We start from the raw sequence: 17,662 nt of genomic DNA on the forward strand, positions 1-17,662 counted from the left end.
AGCTGAATTTTTCACAGAGTTTGACTGAGAATGATTACTGAGCCAACTGTTAATGTCCAAACTCAGCTTGTAAGTTATGCTTGTTTGGAGTAATGGCTTGTAGCTCTCCTTCCTCACTGAAATTTGGATACCGGAAATATTAGCAATGCTGGAAGGAGCTGCAGCAACTATAAACTTTTGAAACTAAAAAAAGATTCAATTACATGAATTATAACATTTAGAAAATTCTTGGATGTAATCCATGTAGTTTAACTTCCATTCTTATTGATTCCCATAATACCTATATGCTGAGCTAAATGTCCCCTCATCAGATGGTTCAGGTGAGCTAAATGTAAACTTGTCCTTAGCAGATAGTTCAGGTGAGCTAACCTGAGGTTACATGGTTATCCCATGGTTCAGGTGAGCTAACCTCATGGTTATCCCATAGTTCAGATGAGCTAACCTTATGTTTATCCCAAGGTTCAGGAGAGCTTAACCTCTTACTATCAATGTTCTGGTGACCTAACCTTCTTATCGTCAGACAGTTCAAGTGAGGTCAACTCATCTTGCTGATTCATGGGAGCTTAACTTATTAAATGGTTCAGGTGAGACAAACATCCTTATCAGTCTGTTTAGGTGAGCTAAACAGCGTCACTGACTCAGGCATTGCACGATACAAACCATGTGTCTCTGACCCATGAAGAAGGAATTCAAAGAATGGGGTCCTCTCACATAAAGATATCTTTCATCGAAAGAACTTGATCAATCTTTTGTAATCCTTGACAGACTGAATGATCTTGGAGGTCAACCAATCACACTTAGGCATAATCTATTTACTGGATTAGTATTAAATGACTATCAAAATAAGCCACAGATTAAAATCACTTCACACTATTAAATCACAAACTGAACATAACCATAAATGGTGACACGACAAAGCACACCCAGATAACGTCATGATTCTGGTTTCAATACAGTCAGTAAGTTTCCACACCTAAATGATCCTGAAAACAAATTCAAGTAAGAAATCCAGACAACTGTCCACAAACTAGATTCGCTCAATATCCTTAAACCTGAAATATAATACAGCACTAAGACAGAAAAGCAATAAAATCTGCTACAGACAAATGAAATAATAGTCAGGTTACCTGTTCGTATTCCTGCAGAGATGTGAACCTCTCTTTTTGTATCCGTGTCATGTACAAAACATCCGTGTCTGACAGGGCCTCCTCCAGGGAATTAAACACCTCCTAAAAGAGAAATAAAAGAGTTAACAAAAGAGGCATTGGTTTTAACAAACATGATATCTGCAATGCCCCAAATCTTTGCATTCCTTAGGGCGCTCTGCTGGCTCTGTTTCTTCATTGAATGACACATCAACAGTAGTAAACATCTTGGGTAGTAAACATTTAGGCTAGAACATGGCACTGCAGGTCACCTGAAATATCTGTATCTCTAATATTATCTTTTTGTTAAATGCTGCATTCAGCAATTTTCCAGTTCATATGTACAAGGAGTGAGGGGGTGATTCTCTGTCAACCCACTAAAGAAAAACCATCAATCATACAAACATTCATTGTCCATCATACTAGACATGCTGGCAATATAAGCAAACATTCCCAGTCAATCATGAATGACATTTACTATCAGTCATACCAAACATTCCCAGTCAATCATGAATGACATTTACTATCAGTCATACCAAACATTCCCAGTCAATCATGCATGACATTTACTATCAGTCATACCAAACATTCCCAGTCAATCATGAATGACATTTACTATCAGTCATACCAAACATTCCCAGTCAATCATGAATGACATTTACTATCAGTCATACCAAACATTCCCAGTCAATCATGAATGACATTTACTATCAGTCATACCAAACATTCCCAGTCAATCATGCATGACATTTACTATCAGTCATACCAAACATTCCCAGTCAATCATGCATGACGTTTACTATCAGTCATACCAAACATTCCCAGCCAATCATGAATGACATTTACTATCAGTCATACCAAACATTCCCAGTCAATCATGCATGACATTTACTATTAGTCATACCAAACATTCCCAATCAATCATACATGACAATTACCATCAGACATACCAAACATTTCCAATGAAAATACTGCTGATGATACTGCCTGTCATACTACACATTTCCAGTCAGTTATGCATGACATTTACTATCAATCATACCACACACTTCCAATCAGTCATATATACATACCAAACATTTCCAGTCAACCATCGGTAACAAATGAAGCCAGTCACACCAATATGACTTGGTAGATACGTGTTTTCCTATCAAAGCTGATGATCATGATGTCAATCACTGGAATGTGCGATCCATTATCAATTACACCTTATCTTGGATGCATCAAACACTTTGAACTGAAAGTTTGGTTCTGGAATATTTCTTGTTAATTTACATTTTTCACTGCGTCAACTTATGCATAACTCCCTTCAACTCTGACAAAATGCTGTTTTACTGTATGCATAAAGACACCACCTTTATAAAGATAGAAAATTGCAAAATGATTTTGCAACAACAAAATCAACTCAAACAAACATTCCAGTGACAAAATAAATGGCACCAACATTGGCTACAAGCTCTGAAGAACATGATGTTCTTTTGCTCACTGCACTTTACATGATGTACATTACATCAATACATTTGTTATATTTGCGGTTAATTATGCATGCAATCTCACATGTGGTGTTTATTGCACTTTACAGCTTCCAGTATGGATTCCCTGAAGAACACTGGTAGCTTCAGTGGGCTCCATACATCTGCTGTTCCTGTGGGCCAGATGTTCATGAGGAATTACCAGCCCATTCAGCTATTCACCACACCTTAACGCTGAGACAAATAGAATCAATTCTATGCTGTGAATGGCCGGTGAGTGAGTGAGTGAGTGAAGGAGTGAGTGTGAGGGCGTGCAAACTTTTATTTCAATTCCCACCATTTGACATTGCATGTATCACATTTCCAGCCTTATGAGTGGGGGAGTGAGTGAGTGAGTCAGTTTAGTAGTATTTTGCACTCGGCAAAATTCCAGCTATATGGCACCCGTCTGTAAATAATTGAGTCTTAACCAAACAACCCTGTGATCAACAGCATGAGCATTGATCTATGCATCTGGGAAACTATGACACATGTCAACCAACTCACCAAGCCTGACCACTTGATCCCATCCAGTCGCCTCTACCAACAAGCATGGTTTACTGAAGACCAATTCTCAACTTACCTTGCACAAGAATCCCATAGTGAGATAAACATGGAATGCCTGACACTTGTCTTACCAAAGAATGCTTTGATGTGACAGGTTGCCCCCGAACTACTTTGAGAACATATTTATGTTAAACAGTTAAACTTTGCTTTGATGCATGAGATTTTTGTGCAAACATACAGTCAAATCTCATTAATCTGACACTGACAAAATATCAATATCCATATTTGGGGTTTGCATAAATTCAACACACTGACAGGGTTTTCATTAGCTCTATGTATTAACACAGCCTTGAAGCAAACTACACACAAAGGAAATACTTATATTTACACTGTAGTGAATATCCAGAAATATTCATAAATTCCAAAACTGAATGAGAAATATTTTCAAACATAAACATCGTAGAAGTTCAATACAATCTGTTACACACAGGGATGAGACCAGTGCCATCAAATACAGGGAATTCTGCGGATTTGAGGAAGATTGTCATCCCTGTACACAGGAGTTCCAACTCCTTGTGGCTATTAACACACAGACAAGTTGAAAGGAGGCCATTTACCATGTTTTGTAGATCAATTAATTATGCACACCACTACTTCTGTCTGACACAGACCTTGATTTGTAAAAGTATTGCACTACGTCCACATACAAACATAAGGGATGATTTATTTTTCATAGTTCAAATCATTTTGATTCACATCCTCCTAAATTCAAATGAGGTTTTCTAATATCATTTTAAATTGACTTTGATAAGGAAATGCAAAATGTTATGTTAGTTCTATATTTCATTATAATTTTCTCAACAATGGCTCTTTCACTGACAAGCTCAGATGTCAGACTGACGCTATTGGCAGTCATGTGTTCCCTCACGAACAATTTCCCCATGAGAAGCATGTGGTAAGAGGTGTTTTAACACGTGACATTCAGAAATTCCTTCGACGCATTTTGGTGTCCCAACTTTCATGAACATTGTTACTTAAAGGTTTTTGCAGCTACAAAACTTTCAACTCAATCAGAAGCACGATTTATGTGAGCTTATAATACTTTCTGGCACACTGAAGGTATTAAACAGCATGTTGTTGTTCTCTGATCAATATTTATGCACTCAAACAATTACAACTATAACTGACAGGACCTCAAGCAAAATAGATCAGTAGTGAGTACCTGTCTAATGCCGCGAGACCGAACCAGCTGTTGGACATCCTCTGGCATCTGCAGAAACCGTGGAGACACGTAGCGTAGGTTGACACGGTACAGCGTCAGCAGACGGGCAAGGGAGTGAACTGTGCGTCCATTCTTCAAATCCCCAACCATAGTAATCTGTCAAGCAGAAATGTGATCAGTGCTGTTTGTAAGAGGAATTTTACATCAGTTAATAAAGTGGGAACAAACAGGTGGTTGATAGCATAACCACAGATTAATATCCTTGGGTATGACGTGGCTTCATAACTTGATCTCTTCAGATGATTTAACATTAAACACGTTCATGGGGAACTACAGGAGTTTACCACATTAAATGATCTCTATCCATCTGGTCACAATAAGTACATACAGACTGAAATTACTGTCAAAAATGTGGTAATTGTCACAGCCTAATTCCTTGCTGTTTTAATCTTATTTTATATGCAAGAATATGTTTTACCAACGTTTGCTTACACAGCTGATTGTTGAATAATGAAATAATTTTTTATAAGATAACAAAATAAAAATACTTTTTAGATAATTTTTATTAGCAAAGCTGCACAGTGCTAAAATAGTATGTAGGCAATAAAAAATTGTTTATGGTCTGGAGAGTGGTCTCCCTTGTTAATGCTATTCATAGAGTTCTCCATATAACAATGGAAAGAAGCCACTATATTATAACCATGGTCAATAACCATGCACAAAATATAGAGATATTTTTCAAGATGGTAAAATTAAGATGGTATACAGGTGTCAGATATTGTGCTTACTGTGAGTCCATTGACAGTTCCTATCTCTTCTCGTATCGTGAAGACGTCCAGTAGTGCTTGTGTTGGGTGTTCGCCAGTCCCGTCGCCAGCGTTGATGACCGGCTTTCGGCTTGCTCCTGCTGCAGTCTGCCATGAGACAACAGGAAATCAGAAAACTGATGTTGCAAAAAAAGAACAGTAATCACTAATCTTACATCTGCATTTTGATCAAAGTTTTGATTTCTGGCCATCTTGTGTCTAGACAAAGAGGCAATATTTACCTGTAGGGATTCCAGATCCCAAACGTCCCTAAGGTCATGTGATTGTTGTCAATAGCAACCCCCAAAAAACTACTTTGTTGAAACCAAACACTGGTATGATCTTGACATACTGAAGATAGTAACTGGGATTTGACTCCGTAATATTCATATCCTGCCACACCTAAGGGATGCAACTCTGAGGTACTCACACTGACAGCCCCTGGTTCAGGGTGGCGAATCACTATGATATCTGCATAGCCTGACATCATTGCCACAGTATCTGAAAACAGCAGAGTTTAGGACACAAAACAAAATCTTATGTACAAAACTAGACAATAAGAAAATGTGAGTGAGTGAGTGAGTGAGTGAGTGAGTGAGTGAGTGAGTGAGTGAGTGAGTGAGTGAGTGAGTGAGTGAGTGAGTGAGTGAGTGAGTGAGTTTGGCTTTATGGCACTTTAATATTCCAGCAATATAACAGCTGCCGGGATACCACACATAAATTTATACACTATTAATTAATACACCATAACAGAATAGACAGAAAACTTATAAACATTAAAAACATTCAAATATTTAAAGAATAAGGGTACATACTACACCACTCATTCTTCTGCCACTCAATATCTGTAAGATAAACTATCGACACTATAGTCCATTTGTCTCAAAAGCGGATTGATGAATAGCTGGGAGAGTCATGAGTTTGAGAAGCATGTGTACAAGTGCCAACAAAGTAATCTAAAGCTTAACAAATAGTGAACAATACTATAATGATAGTTTGTTAAACAACTTTTTATTTTTAGGACAAAATTCTGCAAAAACCTCTCAGCTCTCAGAGTTGGTCTGATGATCTGATTATGATAAGTATTTCATCGACAGTTTTAATGTTTATTAGTTTTCGAGTTCGAATGAAATTCATGTATTCAATATTTTGAGCCAGTCAGCTTTAACAGGAACACAGGCATCCATGGTTACATGTATCCTCACCTTGCAAGGTCTCCCCTTTCTTGGATGAAGAAGTGGCATCATTAAGGGCGACGACAGCGCCACCTAGACGCTGCATGGCTGCAGAGAAGGAACAACTGGTTCTCGTGCTCACCTCATAAAACAACGACGCCATCACCTTCCCCTAAAACATGGTTACAGCAACACTGTCAATATGACGGGAAAGCAATAACGGCCTAGATTTTAAGTCTGTGATCACATGAGTTATGAGTACTGAATATATATTTTATCTATATACCTGGACATAGGCAAGTGAGATTGTTCAGAGCATGAATACCTGTAGTAGATCATGATGTGATGTCTGTGGATTAGGGGGAAGCATGAAGTAGAAAGTGACATAGGGCACATAGACTGACACAAGGCACATAGATCATAGACTGACAAGGAGCACAAAGATTACATAGTGACACAGGGGACATGGATCACAACGTGACAAGGGGCACATCAATCACAAAATGACACAGCTCATATACAACACAGATTGACATGGATCACACAGTGACATGGGGCACATAGATCCCAAAGTGACACAGGGCACATTGATCCAAAAGAGACACAGGGCACGTAGATCCCAAAGTGACACAGGGCTCATAGATCCCAAAGTGGCACATGGCACATAGATCATAGACTGACATGAGGCACATAGATTGAAAATGGACACAGGGCACAATGATCACAAAGTGACACAGAGCATATGGATCACTAAGTGAGATGGGGCACATATATCACAAAGTTACCAAGGGTACACAGATCACAAAGTGACACAGGGCAGATTTATCACAAAGTGACATGGGGGCCATAGGGAGCCCAGGCCGCATATTCTTTGTCCACCCTACCACCCCTTCTCCTGAAACCTTTTACAGATTATTTGTTGTGCATCAACCTGTTGACATAACACTGCTTTCATGTGGATGGTGCCCCACTTACTAAGAAAAGTTATCTACGGTCTTGCACATAGATCAGAAAGTGACATGGGGCACATAGATCAGAAAGTGACATGGGGCACACAGATAACAAAGTGACAAGGACAAACAGATTACAAAGTTGATGCAGCACATTCATCACATAGTGACATGGGGCACATAGATCATAGACTGACACAGATCACATAGATCATAGACTGACACAGATCACATAGATCATAGACTGACACAGATCACATAGATCATAGACTGACACAGGATCACATAGATCATAGACTGACACAGATCACATAGATCATAGACTGACACAGATCACATAGATCATAGACTGACACAGGATCACATAGATCATAGACTGACACAGATCACATAGATCATAGACTGACACAGATCACATAGATCATAGACTGACACAGATCACATAGATCATAGACTGACACAGATCACATAGATCATAGACTGACTTAGATCACATAGATCATAGACTGACACAGGATCACATAGATCATAGACTGACACAGATCACATAGATCATAGACTGACACTGGAGCATATAGATCATAGACTGACACAGATCACATAGATCATAGACTGACACAGGATCACATAGATCATAGACTGACACAGACCACATAGATCATAGACTGACACAGACCACATAGATCATAGACTGACACAGATCACATAGATCATAGACTGACACAGGATCACATAGATCATAGACTGACTTAGATCACATAGATCATAGACTGAAACAAATCACATAGATCATAGACTGACACAGACCACATAGATCATAGACTGACACTGGAGCATATAGATCATAGACTGACACAGATCACATAGATCATAGACTGACACTGGATCACACAGATCATAGACTGACACTGGAGCATATAGATCATAGACTGACACAGGATCACATAGATCATAGACTGACACAGACCACATGGATCATAGACTGACACAGACCACATAGATCATAGACTGACACAGACCACATAGATCATAGACTGACACAGATCACATAGATCATAGACTGACACAGGATCACATAGATCATAGACTGACACTGGATCACATAGATCATAGACTGACACAGATCACATAGATCATAGACTGACACAGATCACATAGATCATAGACTGACACAGGATCACATAGATCATAGACTGACACAGGATCACATAGATCATAGACTGACACAGACCACATAGATCATAGACTGACACAGACCACATAGATCATAGACTGACACAGATCACATAGATCATAGACTGACACAGGATCACATAGATCATAGACTGACACAGACCACATAGATCATAGACTGACACAGACCACATAGATCATAGACTGACACAGACCACATAGATCATAGACTGACACAGATCACATAGATCATAGACTGACACAGGATCACATAGATCATAGACTGACTTAGATCACATAGATCATAGACTGAAACAAATCACATAGATCATAGACTGAAACAAATCACATAGATCATAGACTGAAACAAATCACATAGATCATAGACTGACACAGATCACATAGATCATAGACTGACACAGACCACATAGATCATAGACTGACACAGGATCACATAGATCATAGACTGACTTAGATCACACAGATCATAGACTGACACAGACCACATAGATCATAGACTGACACAGGATCACATAGATCATAGACTGACACAGACCACATAGATCATAGACTGACACAGATCACATAGATCATAGACTGACACAGGATCACATAGATCATAGACTGACACAGATCACATAGATCATAGACTGACACAGGATCACATAGATCATAGACTGACACTGGATCACATAGATCATAGACTGACACTGGATCACATAGATCATAGACTGACACTGGATCATATAGATCATAGACTGACACAGGATCACATAGATCATAGACTGACACAGATCACATAGATCATAGACTGACACAGATCACATAGATCATAGACTGACACAGGATCACATAGATCACAGACAGGTTACGTTTTTGTAACTTTAACAGATTCATGACAATCAAACCATCGCTGTTGCTCTGTGGTCAAGGAGCAAAGAATGTGTTGTTTTTCTGTTGTTTAAAACCCTACTTAACAATATTATGGCTGTATTAAGGAGGACCATAAATGTTCATGTCAACTTAATGTTAATGTATGAGATTTACGACTATCCTAGCTTGGAGAGAGAGAGCCTCGAAAATCTGGGCCCAGTGGTTCAGTTTACACCAAGACTTCAAAATTTTACAGGTTGCTGCATGAACGACAATCCACGTAATTACGACCAGCCACCTCATGGGCTTGTCACTTCTTACCACCAGCAAAGGTAACCAAGGACATATTCTAACATGAAATCCCCTCAGATGAATACTAGTGTTGTTTCTTTCTACGGTGGTTTGGCTACAAAATAAGAACCTACTTCCAGAAACCACATGCTTGAGTGAACTGGCTACGACAATTATTTAAGCACTGTGACAGACCTCAAGGAACCAAGGAAGCTTCTTTAACCTCAAGGGTAGCACCCAACTCCTTGACACAGGAGTAAGAATTCCATTAGGCTGAGATGACTATCTGTCAGAAAAGTAAAATTAAGGTGGACATACTGACCTTGAGGATGTAGTCAAGTGGGCGATCCCTCATCACCGCAACACGGAAGTTGTGGGTAGCACCCAACTCCTTGACACAGGAGTAAGAATTCCATTAGGCTGAGATGACTATCTGTCAGAAAAGTAAAATTAAGGTGGACATACTGACCTTGAGGATGTAGTCAAGTGGGCGATCCCTCATCACCGCAACACGGAAGTTGTGGGCAAGATTGAAGATCTGATGAAGCTGTTGACAGAGTTACACTGTTATCAGTTACAAACATCAACATTTGTGATGAAATGTACGGCTGTGAGTGCTACAGTAGTAGCATACAACAGTCAAAAAATTAGATTTGAACGACTAATTACAAACATTTCATCATAGGTGAAAACCTCAACTATAACACCCAAATCAAAAATACAACTAGGTATGTACATAAAATCACCACTAGATCGTGGGGAAGGATGTGTACAGACGAATACTATTGCCAGCTCTGTATACACACAGTAATCTATCCCTGGATAAAAAGCAACACCCAGCAAACACAAATAAGAACTTGTCTAGTGATGTTTCATTGCAAACACTGTTTTCACTGACCAAGTTGTCTTTTCTTCTTTGTTTACACTAAGCAATATGATGTTTTATTCTTAGCCCCTCAAAAGTGGTTTGTAACAAGTAACCTGTAGACAAGCCTACTCCTTCTTACAAACTGATTTGTTTGGACAAGACATTCCAGTCATTAACAGCATGAGCATCGTTCTATGCAAATGGGTACAATGACGTGTCAAAGAAGTCAGCGAGAATGACAATCCAATCCTGTTAGTCGCCTTTTAAAACAAGCATGAGCTACTGAAGATCAAGTGTAAACTGGATCTTCACGGGTTCAACGACAGACCTTCCTGTAGAATGCACATTTGTATATTATTCTACATGTTTTCCACCTTCTCTGCAGGTAGCATTTGTAAAAAAATTCCATGATCTAGTACAGTCAGAAAGCTGATGTTAGTCTGGCACGACATCTCCTCACTTTCAGTGACTTCTGATATGACCAAACATTTCTGTGAGTGAACACATACATTCATAGCCTCAGGAGAGAGTGACGTGACTGTACGTCTGTTACCTGTTCCCTGTTGAAACCCATGACAGTGAGCACATGGTGGTTTGTGAGCCCTGGGGTGTAGTGAGGCAGTCCCACAGGCTGCAAGGCGTGGCTGTGTTGGCTAGGGGTGACTGGCAGCTCCTTGCGGAGGAAGTCGCCATGACCTCCATACAAATCTGTAATAACACAACTCTGTTGTCATGACTACTGGCATGTCAGCACACAAGACATGGTCTGAACGAAACAAAAGCTATCGTAATTGCACATACATCTATCAGGCGCAAATGTTGTACGCTTATCATGACTTATTATAGAAACATGTGATTCAAGGTGATACAAAATGAAGATATTACTTGTAGAAGCTATTCACCTTCAACAATACAAGCATACATATCCGTCACACCAAAACTGCATTAAACTAACTAACTGCAAGACAATTAGGTTACAATAAGCTATATGACAAGTTTCATGAAAATGCTTGCATGGCAAACAATCATGGTTTTGTAACAACAAAAATCTGAAACATCAAAGATGCATATGCTTTATAACAAGTATTGTCACTAATCCCCTGCTGCAAATTATCAAATTAAACTTAAAAAGTAATGAAAATGAAGGTATCAGTTTAAGACGAAGTTAAGGACGAAGCTTCCCAGGATGAAGCTTGGTGACGAATAAGAAAATTCAGTGACCAGTTCTCGAGACATCGAGTTGACGAGGTTAACATGCAGGTGAACATGCTGAAATGATTAAAGTGTCTCTGTGATCTTGAACATTAAGTGAAGATCGCCAAAATCGACTGGGCCTGCACCTTCCCAAGAGTAAGACTGGTGATGAATGTGAAGAAAATTTTGGAAATGGTTCTTGAGATCTCTCACTGACAAGGGTAAAAGGTCAATGTCACCTTGTGACCTTGAAATGAAGGTAAATGTCACCAAACATGACTGAGACCTGTCTTTTACTATGATGAACTTAGGTACCAAATATGGAAAGAATCTAGTGAATGGTTCTTAAGATATTCCAATCCATATGTACGTAGCCTAATACTGTATCCCCCACTTCACGCTTAACGCACAGTGGGGGGTAAATAAAAACATATTTCTAACAAAGTTTCATTAAAATCTGAAAACTGAATTTCTTTTCTAACTTAGACGTATTTTATGAAGACTTCCACACTGGCTACTCTTAAGTGCAATGGATCTAAGCTACCGGTAAGCTGATTGTAGTCTCTCCAAAGTCTACTCCACAGGAGGATATGCTAGAAATCTTGGGAATCATTATGACCAACTCAAATGCTGGTATTTGTCACCTAGTCTGTTGCAAATTATGGCAAACATTCCAGAACTGAAATAGAAGTTCCATACACACATAAAAACTTCTTTCATTCTGTCATGACATTGCAGAGTAAAAGAACCTCCCTGGATGTTAATAAAATACTGATACACTTGACCAATAAAGAGGAATGGTGTGGCTCTTACGCTTACATTAAGTTGCTGCAAAAAATGCAAACCTTCATAAGTTTGAAACTTCCAACAAACCCTGCTTTCTCACGCTGGAATTTTAGCAAAGGATTCACAAAACGGATTACCCACCTTCGCCTGAGGACTCAGTAATTCCAGCATGTGGTCAGAGTTACCTGTCCTTGCCACACACCTGAGGCGTGTTCAGAACCGCGAGTGCTCACATCGGTCCTGAATGGATGCGAATGCTTTCTTACAATAAACCATTTGTGACCAACTCATGTTATTCCGTCACAAACCAAATAGCTTCTTGTTCTTTATTGGAGGTTACAGATTGGGGCGAATGGTGATGACTGACATAGTTCCTGATGAAGGAGCAAACATATGCTCTGAACCATCATGTTATTCACAATAAAGAAGTTGACATTTATAAAATCTTGCTTTTCTTATGTGTATGTTTTGGGTTTTTTTTAATGACATTATGTATGCTCACCACCTTGGTTTGCTTGGCGAGGCAGCAGTGGGGATGGTTTGTGTGTGCCTGGACAAGAGCCTGCGGGTTTGAACACGCTCCAGGATTGGTGCTGACATGGTCAGAGTTATGGGAACAAGTCTGAACCAGTCAGAAGGGAGAGAACAGGCCTGACCTAGTAAGGATTGGGAGAACAGATCTGAACCAGTTAGAAGGGAGAGAACAGGCCTGACCTAGTAAGGATTGGGAGAACAGGTCTGAACCAGTCAGAAGGGAGAGAACAGGCCTGACCTAGTAAGGATTGGGAGAACAGGTCTGAACCAGTCAGAAGGGAGAGAACAGGCCTGACCTAGTAAGGATTGGGAGAACAGATCTGAACCAGTCAGAAGGGAGAGAACAGGCCTGACCAAGTAAGGATTGGGAGAACAGGTCTGAACCAGTCAGAAGGGAGAGAACAGGCCTGACCTAGTAAGGACTGGGACATGTTTGAACCAGTCAGGGTGAAGAGAACTTGTATGACCAACTAAGGATTGGCAGAACTGGTTTGAACCGGTCAGGATGGAGAGAACACTCCTGACCTAGTAAGGATTGGGAGAACAGATCTGAACCAGATCAGGGAACAGGTCTGCACTAGCCAGGCTGTTCCAATTATCACATCCCCTCAGTCACCTCTTAAGAAAAGACACCAAACAGGCAGTTACAAGGTCTTCTACAGGAGTCAGGTCCAAGCCAGCATCAAAACACATGCAGATGGAGGTCACAGCCAATTAAGGTTTTTAGGACGTATTGGCTACACATTGTATACACCTGACAAGAGCACAAGACATACAGACATGATGCGGACACATGATACATACACGTACAGCAGTATTGTGCTAGGACTGCCACAGTTCTATTTTTTAATCTCTACCCAACCTCCCTAATCCTCACATATTCCAGAAATCAATATTGTGACCCACTTGAACTTGTTAGTAACATGAACTGTCCACTAAAAAGCGGATCTGCATTAAATTTGGGTACTATTTCATCTTCAAGTAAGTTCCAGGCAAAGCTTTCTGATCAACAGCAACAGGCAATAAAAATACATGCAAACACGTTTCATAGTAGTTTATAGTTTACCATGAAAAATATTCATTTCTCTCTGTAATTCAACATGCATGTTTACTCAACAATATTGCGGATGGCTGCACATGGGGATAAACAACATCCTGATCTTTATACACGAGTCATAACATGCAGGCAATATTATTTTCAGAATAATTGGTAGTAACAAAATACAACGAAAGTGTGAATACCATTATAGTTTTCATTTATGCAAAGATACATCAGTATAACCACCAGAAGTTCACATCACTGTTTCATGTTGGTCAAGGTCAAGGTCACTACATATGATGACTACATATGTAGGTCAAAGACAGGTGTTCATGCAAGGCAAATACATTCCTACGTGTCAAGTCAAAATAATGTTCAGGACGTTAGATACATGGAATACAGTACATATATCCTACACTCGGATCAAAGACGATTTTCCAAGCCCTCAGCTATCCTCTGCTCACTGTTATATTGTAAGCGTGTGAGTGAGTTTAGTTTTAAACCAACTTCAGCAATATTCCAGCAGTATCACACCCCTTGGGGAATCGAACCCGGGTCTTCAGCGAGATGAGCGAAGCCCTTAACCACTGGAAAGTTCATTCAAACAAAATGTAACTTTGTATCATATGCAGACATGCTACAATGAGATCTAAAATAAAGCCACATGAACTATGCTCTGCAAGTTTGAAAATCATCCGAGATCTGAATGTGAGTGAAGAGTGCATGACATGCTGGTGCTCTATAAGCAATACTAGACTACAACACTACACTGTTCTACTACATCGTTACCTGTGAGACTTTCTAGAAGACTAGAGACAGCAGCTGGCGAGGTGATAGGGAAATCAAGGGGCAAATGTTTAGCCAACTAGTGAAGCAACACACACAAATGTCAAACAAGGTCAAGGGCAAAATAGTGTTGTCTGGCACCCAATTAAATGGACCGCTATCATTGGTTGAAAATAACTTACATCATATCCACTCATTTCAGATATTCAATTACTTGGCAAGTGACACTGACTTTTGCTTGATGATTATACAATGAAATGTTTCTTCAGGGAACAGAATTTAGAAAGCATTAATTTCTTTCTTAGATTAACACAAACATTCCATCTCTCAATAAATACTGTTTCTAGTAATGGCTTAGTGACACTGAGTTTTGTTTAATGATTAGATAAAGAAATGTTTCTGTGTAAACAGAATTTAATGAATCATACCTTTCCTCGGTTAACACAAACATTTGTTTTCTCAAAAACTTCTGTTGACTGCTAAACATTAGGATCTATTCTTGCTAAATGATTTTTGTGCTAAATGGATCAGTTTGCATTACTGGTATGTTAATTAAGTATATGTGCAAAATGGAATGCTATAATTGAGGTCACATGACACATCAGGTCCGAAGCCTCAAGGATCACTCACTGCTGACCTTTAATGTAGTCTCTCTATTCACCATGAACGATTCTATTGAAAAACTATATTGTGGCGAATTAACTTATTCCAGAGGATAGAAACATAGTTCAGAAGTCACAGACAACACTACTACCCTTGTCCCTAAACCAAATTTGATAATAACATATGTAAATCAACAAAAAGAATATAATGTATAAGGAAGAAAAACAGCATTGAGTTACTTGTTAGATTAACAATGTGCACTTGAAATATCTGCATTAAATCATTAAAAATACTTTGAAATTATTGAAAGAAATCCAGCTACATGCATTGCTGGGAAGTGCAATGAGTCTGACATATTAGGCTAAGAAAGAGAGATACACTGTCAAATTTTTTAGTTGTTCCATATGGTGTTCAGCAGCAGACAACCCCCCCTCCAATGCACGATACAGTAAACGCCACCCACAATCAATATATGTTTCCACAGTTGGCATGAGACAGTCTTAGACTGCTTTAATGGATTGTGTGAGTGAGTCACTATGGTTTTATGTCACTTTTAACAATATTCCAGCATTATCACGGCAAGGCACACCACAAAAGGGCTTCACACATTGCACCCACAGGGGGAATCAAACCCGGGTCTTCTGCGTGACAAGTAAACACTTTAACCACTAGGCTACCGCACTGCCCAGCTTGCTAAGAGAGTCATTGAAGTAAAATGAGCATGTGCGAGGAAAGGATGAAACATTTACTCACAATCACCAATTGGGTGTGGACACAATAGAATCTTAATCACGACAAATTGATCCTAGAATTGCAGGATCCTTTACGGCAAAGGGACAAAACCATGTACAGAGAATTATATAGGTTGTGGTAACTCAGTACATATACCAGCATCTCAATAAAGAAGCTATGTACTGCAATTTTAGCGCATGCATTTACCACTTAACTCTTTATTGAATGACCTAATATCATGACTGACAGTCTGTTACTAAGCAACATATGGAGACATATTGCATTTCAAGTACAAGTGACAAATAAGTAAAAATATATTTCCTACTCTACTGTTTGATAACAAGTCAGATTGCTGTTGCTAGGCAACAAAGTGAATCTGTGATGGATAAAATGGAGACCACTCACCTGGCTTCATCTCCTTGTGCAGATGTTCAGGGGAATCTCCGACTGAGGACACAAACTCAAAACTCACAGACAGCACACAGGAGTCAAACAATTAGTCTAAAACATTGTTAGTGTCCATGTTAAGCTGACTGGGGGTGGATAACACAGCAGGAGTCAAGGATAGACAAAGGGTATATATTAATGGTCAGCATTACCAATCACATGAAATTTTAAGCATTGAAAAAATAAAAACTGCTTCATTACAAACTGAAAGAAACAATTTATACTTTTTATTGAAAGTATATTGTGTATCATTGATGCTGAACTGTGGAATGATGTTTGATGTGATTTCCATCCTAAATCAGGTCAAAAAGAGTGATCTGCTCAAAACATTTATCGAAGGGAGATAACCATATGTTTTTGTCACATGGCAATCTTCTGGATAAGTAATCAGATTTCAGACAGACAATTATCTGGGAAAACTTAAAATATAAATGTGTACACTAGCCCGCATCTCAAATTACAATTCAAATACAATATGGATTAATACAAAAATACTTTAGTTATCACAAACACGCAATCCCGGAGGATTAGATAATGTCTCTCTGATATAAACATGACCGTGAAAACCAAATCACTTCTGCAAACCTGAAAGTTAACAGCTCGGTTTTACTGTTAAGGAAAAGCACAAGATGAGGCAAGGACCAGAAGCAACAATCAGGATGGACAACATATAAACTCACTTGGCTGGAGCTGACCCTCCAGGGTTCGGGAGGGGCGGGGAGGCAGGGGGAACTTGTCCATGAGGGACCGTCGAGGACTTGCTGGCTCGGATGAAGGTAGGGACGAAGGCATGGTAGGGATATGGACCGACAACTGTTCTGTCGCCTGCTTGGGTGTGGCTGGCTGGGGTATTGTCTTTACGTCAATGCCATTTCCAGGTGCTGCCAAAACCTGGTAAAGATGTGGTGGTTGTGTTTGCATTCACTGATTTAACATTCACCAACGAGGACATGGCATCTAGAAATTATGTCTCCAGATTAGTGTATTTGATGCTGGTGTACCCAGAACTCTGGAAACAGA

General features: G+C 39.4%; 1 protein-coding gene across 1 annotated transcript in view; it reads right to left on the bottom strand.

The window, feature by feature from the left end:
- LOC137290463 (multifunctional protein CAD-like) overlaps nt 1–17,662 on the bottom strand; it is an 83,161-nt gene that overhangs the window by 21,827 nt on the left and 43,672 nt on the right. The window contains exons 36-45 of the mRNA XM_067821411.1: nt 17,323–17,533; nt 16,601–16,642; nt 14,864–14,896; nt 11,075–11,229; nt 10,123–10,200; nt 6,397–6,538; nt 5,622–5,692; nt 5,174–5,299; nt 4,386–4,541; nt 1,128–1,229 (exon numbers count right to left, since the gene is read on the bottom strand). Of these exons, the coding sequence (XP_067677512.1) occupies nt 1,128–1,229; nt 4,386–4,541; nt 5,174–5,299; nt 5,622–5,692; nt 6,397–6,538; nt 10,123–10,200; nt 11,075–11,229; nt 14,864–14,896; nt 16,601–16,642; nt 17,323–17,533 (1,116 nt within the window). The remainder of the gene's footprint in view (nt 1–1,127; nt 1,230–4,385; nt 4,542–5,173; nt 5,300–5,621; nt 5,693–6,396; nt 6,539–10,122; nt 10,201–11,074; nt 11,230–14,863; nt 14,897–16,600; nt 16,643–17,322; nt 17,534–17,662) is intronic.

Source organism: Haliotis asinina, chromosome 7 (genome assembly GCF_037392515.1).
Source record: "Haliotis asinina isolate JCU_RB_2024 chromosome 7, JCU_Hal_asi_v2, whole genome shotgun sequence".
Lineage (NCBI taxonomy): Eukaryota > Metazoa > Mollusca > Gastropoda > Lepetellida > Haliotidae > Haliotis > Haliotis asinina.